This window comes from Talpa occidentalis, unplaced genomic scaffold, assembly GCF_014898055.3.
Source record: "Talpa occidentalis isolate TD23 unplaced genomic scaffold, MPIMG_talOcc4v2.1 talOcc4.17, whole genome shotgun sequence".
In the NCBI taxonomy this organism is placed as follows: Eukaryota; Metazoa; Chordata; class Mammalia; order Eulipotyphla; family Talpidae; genus Talpa; species Talpa occidentalis.
The window spans coordinates 50832960-50852845 of NW_023601754.1; the positions used below are offsets into that span (position 1 = coordinate 50832960).

The 19886-nt window shown below is 49.5% G+C and overlaps 2 protein-coding genes and 1 non-coding gene across 3 annotated transcripts in view; 1 reads left to right on the forward strand and 2 right to left on the reverse strand.

Annotated features, from left to right (window-relative positions):
• Positions 1–7653, reverse strand: part of LOC119249794 (zinc finger protein 547-like) — a 41259-nt gene extending 33606 nt beyond the window's left edge. The window contains exon 1 of the mRNA XM_054697404.1: positions 7610–7653. Within this exon, the coding sequence (XP_054553379.1) occupies positions 7610–7642 (33 nt within the window). The 5' untranslated portion in view covers positions 7643–7653. The remainder of the gene's footprint in view (positions 1–7609) is intronic.
• A 2540-nt stretch (positions 7654–10193) lies between these two features.
• LOC119250570 (small nucleolar RNA U13) lies at positions 10194–10297 on the forward strand. Its single transcript, XR_005126317.1, has one exon. It is a non-coding gene; the product is annotated as a small nucleolar RNA U13 (small nucleolar RNA).
• A 534-nt stretch (positions 10298–10831) lies between these two features.
• On the reverse strand, positions 10832–19232 carry LOC119248762 (zinc finger protein OZF-like). Its single transcript, XM_037515635.2, is given in 4 exon segments — positions 10832–11550; positions 11552–12842; positions 18182–18308; positions 19143–19232. Coding segments are annotated over 4 exon segments (1569 nt in total). The 3' UTR covers positions 10832–11489.
• Positions 19233–19886: the final 654 nt, after the last annotated feature.

Sequence of the window (19886 nt, forward strand, 5' to 3'; positions counted from 1 at the left end):
TGGCTTAAACTGATGAACTATTTTTCCTGGAGTGGAGGACTTTTGCTTTCCACAATGGACAAATACCTGGAGAGACTGGTTTTCTTTCACACTGGAACCTGACAAAATGTTCATCTGAGACTGCATCCCAACCTCCATATATTCCATCTTCATCACCATGGAAATGGTGGCAACAAGTCAAAGGGGGGAATTGTTAGGGGGAAAAGGCTGTCCCAAAGCAAATTCCATACAGGCTTTGTGGACTCCACCCCCACCCCAGGTCAAAGCCAAAGACACTGGGAACTCCAAATCCCTTCACCACCCAAGGGAAGGTGGCTGGGACCTGAGGGTGGGGTTAAGCAGCCAGGTGGATACAAAAGGCAGACATGTGGGCTTTGGGGCGCTCTCCATTTTTTGGGCTCTTGGCCAGCAGCAGCGTCCGGTCAGCTCTGAGAGTGACTTTGGGGTTTCTAGGTCGTCGGATCGGGTAGGACGCATTAAAGACTTTATTTCCCTATTTTCTCCCTGAGTTGTACATTTTCCTTATTTCCTTTTCTCTTGTAAATAAACCTTTTATTAACCCTTTTGCATGTGTCTGTAGTAGAGTATTCATAAGTCCCTTTAAAGTGCGCGGGTGAGGACCCACAGCCAGGAACCCGTTTAATATTGGGGTTGCTCTATAACATAACCACAAAGAAAAATTTATGATCATACACTTATGATTTTTATAAGAAAATATTTGTGGCAGCTCTCCTGCCTGCCTAAAACTATGCAAGTGCCTCTTTTTTTCTTTTTACTGTTCCTAATAAACCTGTCCTTTTATAATTAAAAAAGAAAGTTCCTGACCTACCTATTTTAATATAAAAATACAGCATGTAACTTGCATGGCATACAAAATACATGTAAAATCAACTGTTTGTTATCAGTAAAGTTTGCACTCAATAGCAAAGTAGTAGTTTCATATTTGGTATGTCAAAAGTTGTATGATTTTTAACACTGCTGTGGGAACGAGGGTGGAGAGGACCATGCACTGAATCCCCCATGCTGCTCCTACATCAACTTTCTAGACCTTGATTAATCTTGAAAAATACCCATAAACTGGGCCTCCCTTGCCGCGGACCAGCACAGCAGTAGATGATGAGGCCACCTCAGGGTTGAGAGAAGTGTGCAGGGTGGTCAGGGCGTCGGCGAAAGAAATGACAAACAGACACACTTCAAGAGTGAAAATCTGAGTGTAATTTTCTTTGAGTTTGTGACCAGTATATATATGTTTTCCAAAAGCACAGGAATGAATATCAATGAAATTAGCTTGCTCATGGGCTCAGTCTATCACCATCAGGGAGGTGATCTACATAACAAACAATGACCATTATAGAAGAAAGAAGTTTAGAAAGACAAATAAGGGATTAAAGTTTGTAGTTCTAGAAAGACAGGATAAGATTTTTAGCATTCTTGTAGTGGTTCTTGGTGGTCATTATCTTTTGATAAGCTTCTGCCTTTTCAGGGAACTTCCGCTGCACTTCCTCTGCTTCAGGGTGTTATGCTGTTCTCCCCCTGCGGGCTGGTTGCCCAGCTGGACCTAGGGACCGTGGCGAAAGCCATTCCTAAAGATCACTGCGGGGGGAGGTGCAGCAGGTATGTAGGGTTTTGCTGTTCTCCCCCTGCGTGCTGGTTGCCCAGCCGGACCTAGGGAATGTTAACCCTAAAGGTCACTGCAGGGGGAGGTGCAGCACTCCCTGATACTGCAAGGGTTAAGTCTCAGCACTATCATGCTATCCAAAGTCACTGCAGCATGAGTTAAATCCCTGGCCAGGGAGCTGACCCACATGGCATGTCAGACCACTCCTGTCTCGCCTTTGATATTGATATTGATTCTCAAAATACTAGGTAAGTGCCATCATTACCTGTCTATCACAGCAAACTGATATGCCAAAATATGGTCAAGGGGACCTCCCTGGTGGCGCAAGGGTTTAAGACACAGCACTATGAAGCTATCAGCAGTCACTGCAGCATGAGTTCAATCCCTGGCCAGGGAGGTGACCCACATGGTGCAGCCAACCTCCCCTATCTCCCCATTGATCCCCTCAGCAGTGGATTTAGTGGATCCACCTGTTCTGCTCCCCACTCTGTCAATGGTGAACTCTCTCACTCTCCGCATCTCTGGCCTGCACCCCAGCTCTTGTATGCATAAATAAATAATCTTAAAAAAAAAATGGTAAGTCACCCAAGATTTCATGGTGGGGAAACATACCTGACAACTAAGGATTTTGTAGTTTCCACCGTCTTATAAAAATTCCCAGATGACAAGTGTAGGTGGAACCTTCGGCTGAAGAAGCTACAAAACAAATGGGTGTGTCACTTCTTTACCTGTTACAATGGCCTAGGGGCAGGGTCACTCCCTATCCCTGTTTATGGAGGACAACCTGAGGTCCAGTGTAGATATTCTTTGGGAAATCCCATTATGGGGAATGGGGATTCAACTATAGGTCACTTGGTCCACAGCAACAGGAGTCTGATCACTGCCCTCTTCTCTGACTCCTGTCTCAGCTTTCAATGTTCAGTCCATCCTGATGTCCTCTTGTCCCTCATCCACTACCACTTTCCTATGGTAAACAAAGAGAGTAAGCAAACAGTATACAGCAAGATTATATCACATTATTAAAAGTTTAGAATTAAGAAACAGAGGGCCTCCCTGGTGGCTCAGTGGTTGAACGCTGGGTTGCAAAGCTGCCCACAGCCCCTGCAGCACCAGTTCGATCTCCGGCTACCAGGTGAGGGTCCCACAGGGTGCGCAGACCTCTCCTGCCGCCCGCTACTCCCCACAGCAGTGTACTTCCATCAGTCTGCCTGCTCTGCTCTCCACTCTGGCTCTGGTGAATTCTCTCACCCTCCCGCCCTTCTGACTGTACCCAGTGCTTGTATAAATAAATAAATAAATCTTTAGGGAAAAAAAAAATTAAGAGAGAGACTATATTCTGCCTGTTCTGTTCCCCACTCTGTCTCTGGTGAATCCTTTCACCCTCCCGCGCATTTGGCCTGTAACCCAGTTCTTTTATATATATGATATATAAATCTAAAAAAAAAAAGGAAAAATAAAAGAAACAGACTATATTAAAAAACAGTTTAATATTAAAAATGTATGGTATATGTGTACATTATATCATGTAGAGCATAAAACATTTCCTTTTAAAAGGGTATGTTCTTCAGTATTGAAAACAATTATGTACTCAACAAATATATTGCTCATGTATTGCAGGAAGTGAAATTGACATGCAATTCTAATAAAAAATGAAAGTTCATAGTGAAATTAGCAATAGCTATGAGTAGACATTTACCAAATAGAGAAAACAAAAAAAAAATTCTGAATCCTTATATTATAAGGAAAATGAAATTAATCATCCCCACTACATTTTTTTTTTTGATGTGAACTTTGTGGTTTTAAATGAGGTAAGACTGATGACTTTCTCACGCTCACTACACAAGGAAGGCCTTCCCCACAGAGAGTAATGAGGATAGTGTTTGATAAAGGAGTCCCCACATTCATCAACTCATAAGACAATGTGAACAGTCTGGTGTTACAGAAAACCGAAGAACTTAGAGTATTTGTTACATAATCATACCTGCTAAAGTGTAGGCTCTTGCACTTAATGAGACTGTAGTTGTTAGCCAAGCATTTTCCACATATCCTGTAGCCCAAAGACCCTGGTCCAGTGTGAACTGATTGGCGCTGACAGAGGCAGAGCATTGTATGGAAGTTTCCCCACATTCACTACATTCCCAAGGCCTTTCTCCAGTGTGTACGCTGGTGTAATTTGAGATGAATTTTTTCTTTAAAGAACTTCCCACATTCACTGCACTCGTGAGGTCTTTCTCTTGTGTGAATTTTCTTGTGTTGATTGAGTGATGAGACATGGGTAAAAAATTTTCCACATTCAGTACATTCATAAGGCCTTTCTCCTGTGTGAACCCTGCTATGACCACGGAGAGTAGAGCTACAGGCAAAAGACTTCCCACACTCACTGCACTGGTAAGGCCTTTCTCCTGTGTGAACCCTCTTGTGCCCACGGAGGGAAGAACTACAAGTAAAAGATTTCCCACATTCCCCACACTCGTAAGGACTTTCTCCAGTGTGAACCCGCTGGTGTACAATGTAGTGGTATCTTCTAATAAACGACTTCCCACACTCACTGCACTCAAAAGGTCTCTCTCCAGTGTGAAGTCTCTGGTGCTGTTGAAGACCTGGTTTCTGGGTAAAAGATTTCCCACACTCACTGCACACATAAGGCCTTTCTCCTGTGTGATGCCTCTGGTGTCGCTGGAGTCCTGTCTTATAGGTGAAAGTTCTTCCGCATTCCCCACACTCATAAGGCCTTTCTCCTGTGTGAACCCGCTGGTGTACAATGACCTGAAATCTCCCTATAAATGACTTTCCACATTCAGTGCATTCAAAAGGTCTTTCTCCAGTGTGAAGTCTCTGGTGCTGCTGGAGTACTGACTTCTGAGTAAAAGATTTCCCGCACTCACTGCACACATAAGGCCTTTCTCCTGTGTGAAGCCGCTGGTGTCGATGGAGTCCAGCCTTATATGTGAAAGATTTCCCACATTCACTGCAAACATGGGGTCTTTCTCCAGTGTGAAGTATCTGATGGTAACGGAGGTTAGAACAACTGATAAACGACTTTCCACAGTCACTGCAATTATAAGGCCTATCTCCTGTGTGTATCCTCATGTGTATAAGAAGGTAAGATTTTTGGGTAAATAATCTCCCACATTCACTGCACACATAATGTCTTTCTCCTGTGTGAATTCTCTGGTGTTGAAGAAGTGCAGAGCTTTGGCTAAAAGATTTCCCACATTCACTACATGCATATGACTTTTCACAATTGGCCACATCCCTGTGACTTCTGAAACATGTATTTCCCAAGTCATCCTTTTGGGGTTTCTTGAGGCTTGCTTCATATGTAAACTGTTTCATACATACCCTACACCCGAACAACTTCCAGTTGCTTTGTGTTTCCAGGGGTTCTGTCATGTGAAAAATGTCTCTCCAGACTGCATTACACATCTCATGGGAGTGGGTACTCTGGGAAGAGGGAGTAGGCTTAGAGGTCCTGGCCTGTGACATTCTTACAGACGTGCTCTGTCCAAACCGTGTCTCCATATTCTCTTCTCCACAGCAACAACCTGAATACAGAGAAACACTGTGAAGTACATGATGACTTTACAGGGAGCAGAAACCTCAAACACATGTTCATCTGTAAAATTAAAGAATGAACCTGTGAGGGACCTCCCTGGTGGGTAAGGGATTAAGTCTCAGGGCTATCAAGCTATTGCCAGCCACTGAAGCACAAGTTCGATACCCGGCCAGAGAGCAACCCACATGGCGAAGCAGACCTCTCTTGTCTCCACATTGCTCCTCTCAGCAGTGTGTTTCAGTCAGTCTGCCTGTTCTGCTCACCACTCTGTCTCTGGTGAATCTTCTCACCTCCCTCCCCTCCACACACACGCCTCTGGCCTGTACCCCAGCTCTTGTATGCATAAATAAATCTTCAAAAAAAAAAAAAAAAAAAAGAAAGAAACAAGTGAGGGCTCTCCCTTGGAGCACAAGTGGTTGTGTCAGCACTATGAAGGAATCAGCAGCCACTGCAGCTTGAGTTTGATCCCCAGCCAGGGAACTGACCCACTTGGCGCAACAGAGCTCTCTTGTCTCCCCAGTGCTCCCCTCAGCAGTGTATTTCAGTACATCTGCCTACTCTGCTCCCCACTGTCTCTGGTGAATCCTCTCACCCCCACCTCCAACACCCCTGGCCTACACCCCAGCTCTTGTATGCATAAATAAATAAAAATAAATCTTTATTTTTAAAAAATATTTATTAATTTATACATACAAGAGGTGGGGTACAGGCCAGAGATGCGGGGGTGACAGGATTCACCAGAGACAGAGCGGGGAACAGAACAGGCAGAGCGACTGAAATACACTGCTGAGGGGAGCAGCGGGCGAGAGAGGAGAGGTCTGCTGCGCCATGTGGGTTGCTACCTGGCAGGCCGGAGAGTGCCCTTGTGCTGCAGAGGCTGCGGATTGCTTCATGGTGCAGTGCTTAACACCTTGCGCCACCAGGGAGGCCCTATACATACTCTTTCAACACCGACAAGGCCATGACAAGATTGGAATTTCTGCCACAGGCAGGTCTTGAGGATGTGACAGGTAGAGATGGATCCAGCCTTGGATTAGAGCATGAGACAGATCTGGACACAATCACCGGGTGGGAAAGGCAAGCACGGTGCTATCCAAGTAGACTAAGGCCTCCACTCTGTCTTTATGCAGATTTGGTGCAACAGGCACTGGGGCGCTTCAATGGAGAGAAGGCAGCAATGGAAAAAAAACCCCAAGCGAGCTCAATCAAGGGCAGCACGTACCCAGAGCACTGGGGAGCAAGTGCTGTCAGTTCACTTGTTGAAGAACAGAAGACCCCTGAGTAAAGAGGCTCAGGAGTCTAGCCCAGGTCAGTGGGGAGGATGAGTCTTACCCAGCGAGGAAATAAGGGCAGAGTTGTCCAGCATCACGTCGTGGTACAGGTCCTTCTGGGCCTGGTCTAGAAGATTCCATTCTTCCAAGGAGAAGTACAGACAAATGTCCTCAAAGGTCACACTGTCCTGTCAAGGCAGCGACAGACGAAAACATGAGCTTTTCTCTCTGGGAAACCACAACCCATGTGCTGACAGATGGATCCATGGTCCGGAGCAGCCCAGTGCAGAAGCGACCAGGCCCTGATGGCCATGAAACCACCAACCCTCAGGATCCCATTTCTCGCTGTCTTCAGCCCTCAGTAGTAACAAGTGGGGGTTGGGGGGAAGGCCCAGGGGCGCCATCATGCAAGAGGCCTGGCCCATCCTTTCTGTCAAGACAGTCCCTGGAACCTACCAGATTCGAGCTCGAAATACAGCCTAAGAGGGTTCTCTCTTCAAGGGGAACTTCCCACTTCCGGGGCGCTCTGGCCACGGGCTCCTGCCCTCTCTCTGAGCCCACCATCCTACAGACTCCCCTCTCTCGCGTCCTCAGTCCCACAGCTCTGCCCTCTCCCCGCATGTCACGGAGGCTCCTCCCTGGCCTCAGTGGTGGACGTGGCACGGGGGCTCCTTGGCCCGCCACGCAGACAGGATCCAGCACACCCGTCTTCTCAGGGTCGGCGACGCCAGGAAGCCCCAGAGGGCGCGTCGGGGCCTCCCACCGGCCTCCGGAGCTCCCCAGAGGAGCCACCTGACAGCGCGGGACGCTCCCTTCGCCACTCACTCGCTGTGCCCCAGCAGCCCCGGCCGCCTGGTCAGCCGGCCCGCCGAGTCCACCCGCGGCTGGCCGTCAGCGGCGTCCCCGTCTCCGTGGCAACGGGCGTCGCCCGCTCCCGCGCGTCGGCCCCGCCTCGCGCCCCGACCCGGGCAGCCGCGGCGCCGGCCAGAGCGAACGGTCTCCCTCCCCGGGCCGCGGCCGCCGCCCTCGCGCCGCGTCGTCCGGGCGCAGAGCCGCGAACAGGAGCGAACGAAGAGATCGGGTCCCGGCCCCGCGCCTCCCGGACCCCGCGCGGCGCCCCACACCGGACCCCCGACGCCGCGGCGGGAGCCGGCGCGCCTGTACCTCAGCCGGGGCCCCCGGCGCGGCCGCCGCCATCGGACCGCGTGAGGCGCTGGCGGGCGCCGGGCGTGGGGGCTCCGCGGACTACGCTCCCGCGATGCCGCTTCCGCGCAGGACGCGCCTCCCGTCGGGGCCCACGCCCCGCCCGGCGCGCGGAGCCCACACCCAGCGATCGGCCTCCTCAGAAGCCTCAAGTTCCGGCAGGAAGGCGATGCCGGAAGTCCCGCCCCTCGCGCTTGCTCGCACGGACGCCGCGGCGCGGCTCCAGGCTGTGATTGGCTCCAGGACGTGCGTCGGGCGCAGTACCCTCTGGGTAATGTAGTTGCCTCAGCTGCCGTGGTGGCCCGGGAGTCCCTAAAGCTCATCCACTAACAGAGGTTCTGGCCGCGCTGCGAGTGGGCGACGGTCTCTGGTCTGCCCGGACACGGTGGTGCTGACTCTCTCTTAAGGGAGAGATGGGCGGGTTTTTTAGTTGTCTCTGGACGTTCACGAGCGTCTCCAGAGACAGTATTGTCGGTGCTGAAGCTCTAAACGCTCCCAGAGCCTGAAAATACTTTGAGTTTTTTCCAAAGGCTGCAAATTCAAAGGGCATCTTGTCATTCCACAAAATGCGTCTACTGGAAGGTGACAAACTCTTTCTTTTCAAGTGCATTTCGTGAATATCCGGCGTCCCTTTTGTAACTCTATGTCGGGGTTGAGACCTGAAGGTGAATGTTAGGTGCTCTGTTCACTTGTGCTCTGGCTTCCCCTGAACACAGTTGGGTCGTCGTGACACTTGAAAAACAGTTTCTCTCCCAACTCCCTGACACTGGAGATCGCCGCCTTGGCCCACTTTTGCACTTACTGGGAGCTGAAAACTCCTGTTCCAGGCTGAATATTTAGGGGTGCTTGGACAAATGAGCCCTGATTGCCCCCCCCCGCCCCCCCCCAAACAAAAAAAACAAACCCTGAATGTCTGGAATCCAAGACTAGAATGCGATTAAAGGAAAGACTTATTTAAATATGATAGACCAAGAAAGGGAGGCTCCTTAAACAAAGAGGCGCCCTAAATAGTCTAATTTCAGCTTCAGTAATGTTGAGATAGTGGTGGGAGGGGGACTGCAGTGGTCCATCTGAAGAGGGACTCCTCCATATGGTCAGGATGGCAAATTCATATTCGTGGATCCTGCATCTTTGTAAGATGACTCTTCAGAAAACGGAAGGCAAAACCCACCCAGAGCCAGAGGTCTTAACAATATAATGACCTGGGGCCTCTTGGTGATGCAAGGGGTTAAGAAGCAGCGCTATGAAGCTATCCGCAGCCACTGCAGAATGAGTTCCATCCCTAGCCAGGGAGCTGACCCAAAGGGCACAGCAGACCTCTCCTGTCTCCCCGCTCCTCCCCTCAGCAGCATATTTCAGTGGATCGCCTGCTCTATTCCACACTGTCTCTGGTGAATCCTCTCACCCCCCACACCACTGGTCTGTGGCCCAGTTCTTGTATGCGTAAATAAATAAATCTTTAAAGAGGATATTGTAAGTCTTAGAAAAATGCAATGAAAGCAACAGTTAGACAGGATGACAAATTTATTAAAGGGCTAAATTACAAGAAATTAACCCACCAAATATTTGCTAGAATGTGCAGAAACAAAATGCCTGTAAGAGTGGTAAGAATACAAAAGGGAACAACTGACAACACTTAGATTCTTCAACCGTTAACACTCAGCACGCTATGACATTGCACTCTTGGTTATTTAGAAAATATAAATGAAATATATCACCATATAGAGCAACTGTATATGTTACCACAAACTTTTAAATATTTCAAGGGGAAAAAAACATGTTTAGAAGCAAATCCAGAAAATACTGCTTAACTAAAGATACATTGAGAGCTGAGGTACTGATACTGTATCGCTGATGAAACACTGAAATCAATCTGTCATCTTAAGAACAGGGAAGGCCTCCCCGGTGGCGCAGTGGTTGAGCGCTGGGTTGCGAAGCTGCCCGCGGCCTCTGCAGCGCCGGTTCAATCCCCGGCTGCTCCCCGGCCACCAGTGGAGGGTCCCACATGGTGCGCAGACCTCTCCTGCCACCCGCTGCTCCCCTCAGCAGTGTACTTCGGTCCTTCTGCCTGCTCTGCTCCCCGCTCTGGCTCTGGTGAATTCTCTCACCCTCCCGCGCTTCTGACTGTACCCAGTGCATGTATAAGCATAAATAAAGAAAAACATGCCTCTACTTTCACATCCCTGGTGGTGCAAGCATCAGCACAATGAAGCTGTCCTCAGCTACTGCAGCAAGAATGATCCATGGCCAGGGAGCTACCCACATAGTGCAGCAGACCTCTCGTCTCCCCAGTGTTCCCCTCAGCAGTGTATTTCAGTCAGTCTGCCTGTTCTGCTCCCCGCTCTGTCTCTGGTGAATCCTTTTACCCCCCCACCTCTGGCCTGTGCCCCAGTTCTTATAGTTGCAGGTATGGTCATTACCACAACTAGGATGATGGGGTTACAGATAAACATATGGGACAACTTATAAAATATTGCATTTCCAAAACATGGTTTATTGCACATAAATCTTAACTTAGTAAAGCCTGAATAAATGGCTCAAGGTGCTCTTTTTCCGGGTCATAAGCATGATAATTGGGTGTTAACACCATGGTGTGAGATGTGCCTCCCTTAAACTTGGTTATAATGTTGGCACATTACCCTTCTGACATGAGAGGAAAAAAAAAAAAACGTTCAAGGCAAACAAGCACTATATACCCCATTGTATTGGAAACACAGGCTCAGCAGTCCTGTCCTGAGACCAATGCCTCCCCTGAAAAAGCCAGTCCGTGTATTTTGATTATAGGCAGTGTCTTACAGACTGAAAATCGTTCATACCGTTGGGAACACTAGCGAGAGAAAGGCGAAAGTGACTTTCAACACTGACACTAAGGGAGGGAGAATAAACAAAATCAAAGCTAAAAATGAAAGGGAAAAGGGCCTCCCCTGGTGGCACAGCAGTTGAACACTGGGCTGCGGAGCTGCCTGCTGCCTTTGGAGCACCAGTTCGATCCCCGGCCACCGGCGAGGGTCCCACATGGTGGGCAGACCTCTCCTGCCGTGCCCGCTGCTCTCCTCAGCAGTGTATTTCGTCAGTCAGTCTGTCAGTTCTGTTCCCCGCTCTGGCCCTGGTGAATCCTCTCACCCTCCCGCGATTCTGACTGTACCCAGTGCTTGTATAAATAAATAAATCTTTTTAAAAAAAAAAAAAAGAAAGAAAAAGAAATGAGAGCTCTGGCTTCACACAAATTCCTCCAACAAATAGGAGAGCATGGATGCAGAGTTCCCTGACCGGCTGGTGACCACCGCCCACGGTTACTGAAAGGATGGCTTTTGCCAGGACACTGGCAGAGGCATGCATCTGGGCAGGGTCCTGGGTATATAAATGAGCGTAATGCAGTGTCCGCAGACCCGGAATTTCCATAATCTATCAGGAGTGTGTTCCATAGAGGCAGATGGCACCCTCACAGAAATCTCCCCAGAGCTGCTACATTGAACAAGAAATAGCTCATTCCCTGAACATTCATTTTCCTCATGTGAACTCTGTCATACTGAATGATGGCTTTGTTAACAGTCAAGCACCTAGAGGACTTTCCCTGCAGTTAACTCCACAGTGTGTAATGAAGATAGCATTAGCTAAATTGGATAAACCACATTTATAAAGACATCTGGTGTGAAAAGTATGGCATTTTATGACAGTGAAGTTGTGAGAAAGGGTTTTCCACATTCGATTCATAATCACGCTTTGTCCAAAGGGAAGCGCCTACATTTGAAGAGACTAGAGTTGTTAACAAAGCGCTTTCCATATTCATTTTAATCAAAGCTCTTGCTACATGTGAGCTGGTGTTAACTGAGGCAGAGCACTAGGTGAATAGTTGACCACAATCACTGCACTCGTAAGGTCTTTCTCCTGTGTGAATTCTGGTGCAGTTTGAGATGACTTCCTTTCTTAAAAGACTTCCCACATTCACTGCACTGATGAGGTCTTTCCCCTGTGTGAATTCTCTTGTGCTGATTGCGTGATGAGATATGGGTAAAAAATTTTCCACATTCAGTACATTCATAAGGCCTTTCTCCTGTGTGAACTCTCTTATGACCACGGAGAGTAGAGCTACAGGCAAAAGATTTCCCACACTCACTGCACTGGTAAGGCCTTTCTCCTGTGTGAACCCTCTTGTGCCCACGGAGGGAAGAACTACAAGTAAAAGATTTCCCACATTCCCCACACTCGTAAGGACTTTCTCCAGTGTGAACCCGCTGGTGAACAATGTAGTGGTATCTTCCTATAAACGACTTCCCACACTCACTGCACTCAAAAGGTCTCTCTCCAGTGTGAAGTCTCTGGTGCTGTTGGAGTCCTGCTTTCTGGGCAAAAGATTTCCCACATTCACTGCACACATAAGGCCTTTCTCCCGTGTGATGCCTCTGGTGTCGCTGGAGTCCTATCTTATAGGTGAAAGTTCTTCCGCATTCCCCACACTCATAAGGCCTTTCTCCTGTGTGAACCCGCTGGTGCACAATGTAGTGGTATCTTCCTATAAATGACTTTCCACATTCAGTGCATTCAAAAGGTCTTTCTCCAGTGTGAAGTCTCTGGTGTTGCTGGAGCACTGACTTCTGGGTAAACGATTTCCCACATTCACTGCACACATAAGGCCTTTCTCCTGTGTGAAGTCTCTGGTGTTGTTGGAGTCCTGCCCGATACGTAAAAGATTTCCCGCATTCACTGCAAACAAAAGGCCTCTCTCCTGTGTGAACTCTCTCATGTTGTTGGAATACTGCCTTTCGAGTAAAAGATTTCCCGCATTCATGACACACGTAAGGTCTTTCTCCTGTGTGAACTTTCTGAGAACAGAGTTGAGCGCAACTGTCTAAAGATTTCCCATATTCACTGCATGACCCAGACTTTTCTCCAGTGGCCACATCCTCACAGCTCTTTAAGATTCTGTCTCCCAAGTCATGCTTTTGATGCTGCTGGAGATTTGCAACAAAACTAAATCGCTTAATACACACCCCACACCCGAACAACTTCTGACTGTTCTGTGTTCCCAGAGGCATGTTAATATGGAAAATGTCTCTCAAGACAGGAATATACATCTCAACAGAGTGGTTCTTCTCAGAAAAGGAGGCAGGCTCAGGAGACCTGGGCGGTGACATGTTTGCAGAAACATACTGTTCAAAGGGTATCACTCCATCGTGAACTCCACAGCTACAGCCTAAGTACAGAGAAACACTGGTGAAATACATGTTGACTTCAAAAGGAGGGAACAAACCATCATGTGTGCATCTGTCACGTGCAAATGAGTATGTGGGATGCTTGTTAGAAGGGGTAGATGGAGTCTAGTTGCCAAAGGGGCTTCTGGGGCCTCTGGGGCCCTCAGTAAAAGTGTCTGGAGAAGTCCCATGGGAAGGACACAATATATTGTGTAATACAGGAAGAATGGCATGTTCTGCAATTTCTTCCTCTGCCAAAGCATTTGGGAGATTCAGTTGATGACCTGAGGCTCTGCAGAAGCTTCCGTAATTAATAAAAAAACTGAAGGAGAATAGATACTTATAAGACTATTTGTGTTGTATATGTACTTCAAAACATGTCAGGACCAAGTGTCAGAACAATTGAGGAGTAGCTATGAGAGCAATGAAGTACAGAGAGGAGACATTGTAACTGGACTGGAAGCCAGAACAGAAATGACAAAGAGATTGACTAGTTAGCAAATTAGCAACAAGGAGGAATGAAAAGCAGAAATGTTAGTGTAGCATTGGAAACAACCAACGAAAAAACTTAACTAAATGGAGAGGAATCCTGAAAAGACCTTACAACGGTCTACCAACTGTTCAGGGCCAAGTGCTTGTGAAGCACAGCAGTACTGGCTCCATAACTCTGTCAACCCTGATGTCAAATGACAGAGATAAATGGTTGTTTACACGGCTCATCTCCTCCCCAGAGTCAAAATTGCCACAACCCACCCAGTCATACATTTGAAAACTGAGCCCAGGGTATCTTCCCTACCAAATACAGAGCATAATGATGAAAAAGGTGACTAAACTATAACATATAGACAGAAATATGAAATACAAGGAAAGATAATACTGAAGGATCATGTATTATACTATTACATATATGTGCATTTGCATAGACATAGGCTCTCCCATAGGTTGCCACATAGGAGTCCCAAAACCCTTATAAAATACTGCTCGCAGGGCCTCCCTGGTGACGCAGCGGGTTGAGCAAAGCGCTGTGAAGCTGTATGCCGCCTCTGCAGTGCTGGTTCAATCCCCGCCGGCCAGGGAGATTCCTACATGGCGCGGCAGACCTCTCCTGTCTCGCCCGCTGCTCCCCTCAGCAATGTATTTCGGTCTGTCTGCCTGTTCTGCTCCCCGCTCTGTCTCTGGTGAATCCTCTCACCCTCCCGTGCCTCTGACCTGTACCCCAGTTCTTGTATAAAAATAAAAAAAATAAAATATAAAAAATAAATTCCTGCTGGTAAGAACTGTAGGGGAATCTCTTGTTCTAATCTCTGGTCTATGACGCTGTTCCTCAGAAAGGGCTCCCACACCCTTCCCTTGTAAAGTCCTATGTGAGACAGGACTCAGAGCACTGACTGATCTAATGAGGTGGCTCCATTTGGCTGTCGGGAAAGGAATTAGTAACTAAAACATCAAGTTATGATCAGAAGTTTGGAATTTTCTGCCACATCCTCCCATCCTCCAGAGATTACAGTCTCAGGAATTAGAGAACCTGCACGTCAGCGACCACAACCACACAAGGAGACTGATGAACCCAACTCCATCAGGATAGACGCTCCTGTGCTGAGAACTTCCTAGATCACGCCCTTGTTTTCTTCGTCAAGGTATTCACCTGTATCCTTTATCATGTCCTTGGTAATTCTGAAGGAAAATGAGAGTTCTGTAATGTACTCTAGGAGGTCAACTGAAACCCAAGTGGAGATGACTGGAGCTCTGTTCTCACAGGCGTTGGCAGGAAGCAGAGGTAATATCACAGGCTTAGCTCTCAGAATTCTGCTACACTGTTGTGTGTAGGTGTGTGTAGTGGAGGGGCCTCATGGGAATGAGTACTTGCCTCCTGGAATAATTCTACATCTGGATAATATTACAGTGAGTTTAAGTGTACATCACTCATCTGTTACCAGGGAGAATTAGAGGGTGTAATAACCCTTCTTAAGAGCCAAAAGTAGTCAGTGTGAGAACTGAAGTGCATTACTTATGAAGGCACAGAAACGTAGAAGGGAAGAGGAGAGCCAGGAGAGAAAGACTTGAGAAAAGAAATGGGTGTTCCCCTATAAAAAAAGGAAAATAAAGTATTATACCTTAACAGAGTAAATTAAGTTCCCCAGAAGTATACCCATACAATGTCAGATCAAAGGATTGCTGACAATGATTCAAAATAATTATCTTAACGTAAACTACAAGGGAAGACAGGTGGTTCAGAGGACAAAAGAAAAAAACATACCCAAATACCTTGCCAAGATCAGAGAGAAAAAATGATTTCTAGACTAGAATGCAATAAATAATAAAATGAAAAATACAACAGAGAATATCAATTATCACCATCATGCAGCAGTAAAAAAATCTGACCTCAAAACAATGTTATTTCAAGTCAAGCCAGAGTTAAAGACTAATGTAACTCTGGATCATGAATGTCATCATGAGAAACATGTTCTTGGAGTGCAATGGGAAAAGAGAGAAAAGGAACAAAGAGCTCACTTAAGAACTGACGGCTAAGCACTTCTGAAACTGGGAGAGGGTGTCAATACGAAGGTGGACAATGCTCATACTTACCCACAATGAGATCTTCACCAAGACACAGTATAACAAAACTTCCAATGATCAAAAACTAAACTTTGAAAGCAGAAAGTGCAGAAAAGTTTGATTAAAGCAGAAAGTTTGATAAATTCTAACTCTAAAGGAGAAAAATCCAAGCAAGAATTTTTTCTTTTCTTTTTTTTTAAAGATTTATTTATTTATTTGTACAAGCACTGGGTACAGTCAGAAGCGCAGGAGGGTGAGAGAATTGACCAGAGCTAGAGCGGGGAACAGAACAGGCAGACTGATGAAATACACTGCTGAGGGGAGCAGTGGGCGTGGCAGGAGAGGTCTGTCACGCCATGTGGGACCCTCGCCAGTGGCCGGGGATCGAACCAGTGTTGCAGAGGCTGCGGGCAGCTTCGCAGCCCAGCGCTCAACCACTACACCACCAGGGGAGGCCCAAGCAAGAATTCTTTTTTTTTTTTTTTTTTAATAGAGGCATGTTTTTATTTATTTATTTGTTTGTTTGTTTGTTTTGTTTATACAAGCACTGGGTACAGTCAGAAGCGCGGGAGGGTGAGAGAATTCACCAGAGCCAGAGCGGGGAGCAGAGCAGGCAGAAGGACCGAAGGACACTGCTGAGGGGAGCAGCAGGCAGCAGGAGAGGTCTGCGCGCCATGTGGGACCCTCCTCCGGTGGCCGGGGAGCAGCCGGGGATCGAACCTGCGCCGCCGAGGCCGCAGGCAGCTTCGCAACCCAGCGCTCAACCGCTGCGCCACCGAGGAGGCCCAAGCAAGAATTCTTTATCCAGGAAACTATCTCAAAAATCAAAGAGACATAAAATATTACCAAGTCAATGAAAAACAGAGGGAGGTCATCAATCACTTACATTTTTTATCAGAAATGGTAATGGAAGTTCTTCAAGTTGAAATGAAGAGACGCTAATTAATAACAGAAAAACATGAAAATATACTAGACAATACAGGGGGAATACAGAATATTAATATTATAATGTGGGGGTTTATGAATCATTTACTATGGTGTGAAACAGAAAGTATTAAAAATAGGGGCCTCCCTGGTGGCGCAAGGTGTTAATACGCAACCTATGAAGCAACCCATAGCCTCTGCAGCACGAGTTCGATCCCCAGCCAGGGAGATACCCACATGGCGCAGTAGACCTCTCCTGACTCGCCAGCTGCTCCCCTCAGCAGTGTATTTCAGTCCATCCACCTGTTCTGCTCCCCACTCTCTCTCTGGTGAATCCTCTCACCCCCCACACCTCTGGCTGATACCCCAGTTCTTGTATGCACAAATAAATAACTCTTAAAAAAAAATAAAAGTGGAAAAAACATATAACCCGTCAGACACACTACTGGCAGTAACCTAAACACCTAACACCACACCATCTGATCAAAAAGCTGTGTGCTCCACAATGTTTATTGTAGCTTTGTTCACAACAGTTAGAAGGTGGGAACAGGGCCTCCCCAGTGGCGCAGCGGTTGAATGCTGGGCTGCGAAGCTGTCCGCAGCCTCTGCAGCGCCGGTTTGATCCCCGACCCCCAGGCAAGGGGCCCACATGGTGCACAGACCTCTCCTGCCGCCCGCTGCTCCCCTCAGCAGTGTATTTCGTCAGTCTGCCTGTTCTGCTCCCCGCTATGGTGAATTCTCTCACCCTCCCGCGCTTCTGACTGTAGCCAGTGCTTGTATAAATAAATAAATAAATCTTAAAAAAAAAAAAAGAAGAAGAAGGTGGGAACAACTTACGTGCCCACTGAAAGAGAGTATGGATTAGGAAGACGTGCTTTACATACAGAATGGGAGTGTTCAGTCATAAGGTCACTAAGACTAAACATTGCCATTTACAGAAAGGAGTTCTGGAATATCTATGTAGTAAGTAAAGCAAATCAGCAGGACAAGAATAAATGTTGCACATTTACTCAGGGCAGCATTCAACAAAGCAAAATGCTTATAGAAAATGAAGTAGCAGACACTACTATACAAGTGAAGCTTCTGAGGTCCAGGGGGAAGAGAGAGGGAGAAAGGATTAAAGGGCATGAGGGATAGCGGTGAGAAAAAGCTGTAGAAGGAAATACTGCAGACGTACTCTATCAGACTGAAACAAACAACAACAGAAACTAGAATGCCAGGGGTTGGGACTGTCTGGAGAAGATCAGCTGTTTGTCAGCTCATCTTTTTGGTAAAACGTGCCAGTGTTGAGATGCATAAGCTCTGTGGACCTCATCTACAACGTAGTGACTACAGATAGCAATACTGATATTTCCACATAAGACTTACTAGAATAAACCTATAATGACTTCACACAGGACAAAAAATCTAAGTATATGAGGTAGTGAACAACCTACATATGGGAATTATCATGCCACCATACACGTTAAATACATGCATTAGAGATCAACAAGACAGTGACAGGCCTGTAATTCCTGGCAGTCGCCACTGAGGAAGTGGCAGGTAAAGGAGTGAGCCAGCCCTGGGAGAGAGTGGGAGACAGATCTGAACACAATAGTGGGGGGACAAGGGAAAGTAAGAAGCAAGTCAACAAACTCGGTTAGGATGTAGAGCTACAGCCTTGAATTATCTATACAAGTTCAGGATGACAAGTATTGGGGCGTTAAAGGAGGAAAGGGCAGTGCAAGCAACCCAGCCCAACCAGGTCAGCAGCCTCCCAGAGAGCTGGGAAGTGTGCAGTGCCTCAGTGCACAGGTGAGAACAGATGAGCACGGAGTAGGGGGCCTAGGAGAATGCCGAGCCTGGAGGGGGAGAGTCTTACCCAGCGAGGACAAAAGTGCCAAGTTGTCCAGCATCACATCGTGGTACAGCTCCTTCTGGCCCTGGTCGAGAAGGTGCCACTCATCCCAGGAGAAGTACACGGCCACGTCCTCAAAGGTCACCCTGACCTGTGAAGGCCGAGACAGAAGAGACCATGAACCCTCTGGAAGAGACCACACCGGCCTGGCAGGTCTGTGTCAGCTAGCCGGCCGCCAGCGCTCGCCTCAGGGAGAGCCAAAGACCCGAGTCCAACACAACCCTCAGTCCTCAGCATGGCGGAGGCCAGGGAGCCAGCGTGGCTCTGGGAGGGACCAGACTTACTGCCAGGACCCTGCAGCGGCCCACGCGGGGCCTGGACTCCTCGTCCACTCTCTAGTGGACACCACCCCGCACTCCAGCCCTCCGGTGTCTCCGGCTCTCACAGACGCTCTCCGGAGCCGCGGTCTTCTTCTCCTCCTCGGACCCGCCGGCGCCTCGCGGGCACCGACCTCCTGTCCAACCTGGTGACGGCCCCATGCGGGCAGTGCGGCCAGGCAGGTCCACCCACCGACGGCCACTCCTAGCCCCACGGCGTCCAGGTGGAAGCGCAGGCGGCACGGCCTCTTGGGGGCCATCCTGAGCGCTGGGAGCCCCCGGCCCCCACCCACATCACCCCCGCCCGATGTCCCGCGCGGTCACTACGGAGCGACAGAGCGCCGCTCCGAGCCGGCCCGGCCCGCGGCGCCCCCGCCGCCGCCCGGACCCCGCCCCTGCCCGCGCCCGGCCCTCGACGCCTCCCCGCCCCACTCTCGGCCGCGCCGGGCGCTCGGCGGGAAACTCAGAGTCGCCCCAGGCGAGGCAGCGTCCCCGCCCAGGCCCCGGCCGAGCCCCGCGGCCGCCCCCGATGAGAGCCCAGCCGAGCCCGACGCCCCGCGCCCCCGTCCCGGCCGGCACCGCCCACCCGGCGACCGACGGGCCGGTACCTCAGCCGGGGCCCGCGGCGCGGCCGCCGCCACCGGACTGCGCGGGGCGCGGGAGGGCGGGGGCCCGGGCCGGGCGCGTTCCGGCGGCATCGCCACCCCCCGGCGCCTCCGCCGGGCGCGCTGAGCCCCAGACGCAGCGAGCGGCCGCCTCGGAAGCCACGACGGCCTCCGCGAGCCACCGCCGGAAGTCCCGCCCCGACGCGCCGGCACGCACGCGCGCTCAGGCCGCCTCCGGCTCTGATTGGCTCACGCCCGCCGGGTGGCGCGCAGTGCCCCCTGGGTACTGTAGTTTCCCCGGCAGCCGCCCAGGAGCAGGTGCCGCGTCTGGACACCCGCGACTTGGGGACCTGGAGGCGCAGCCAGGGCACAGCTGACCCGCCGTCCCGGGACACGGCGGGGTTCCCACCTCTCAGCGTTGGCAACTGCTCACTCGCGTCCTTAGAGACAGCATCTTAGGCTCCGGAGAGGCGCGGATGTGCCCGAGACTGAGACTAACCGACCATTCCCAAGGGCTGCAGACCCAAATCTGCTCATTGGGACCAAAGCGCACGTCCCGGAGACGCTTCCCTGCCGCAGACATGCGTGTGGTTAGACGTCCCCCCACGCTGTCGGGCCTGAGTCACCACTTGGCAGTGTCCACTCCCCGCAACCACGGCCCCCGCCCCAGCCATCGCCTCTCACGCCCGCAAGCACACGTCACTGTCTCACCCCAGCCCGCAGGCCGCACCGGCAAGTGGCCCAGAA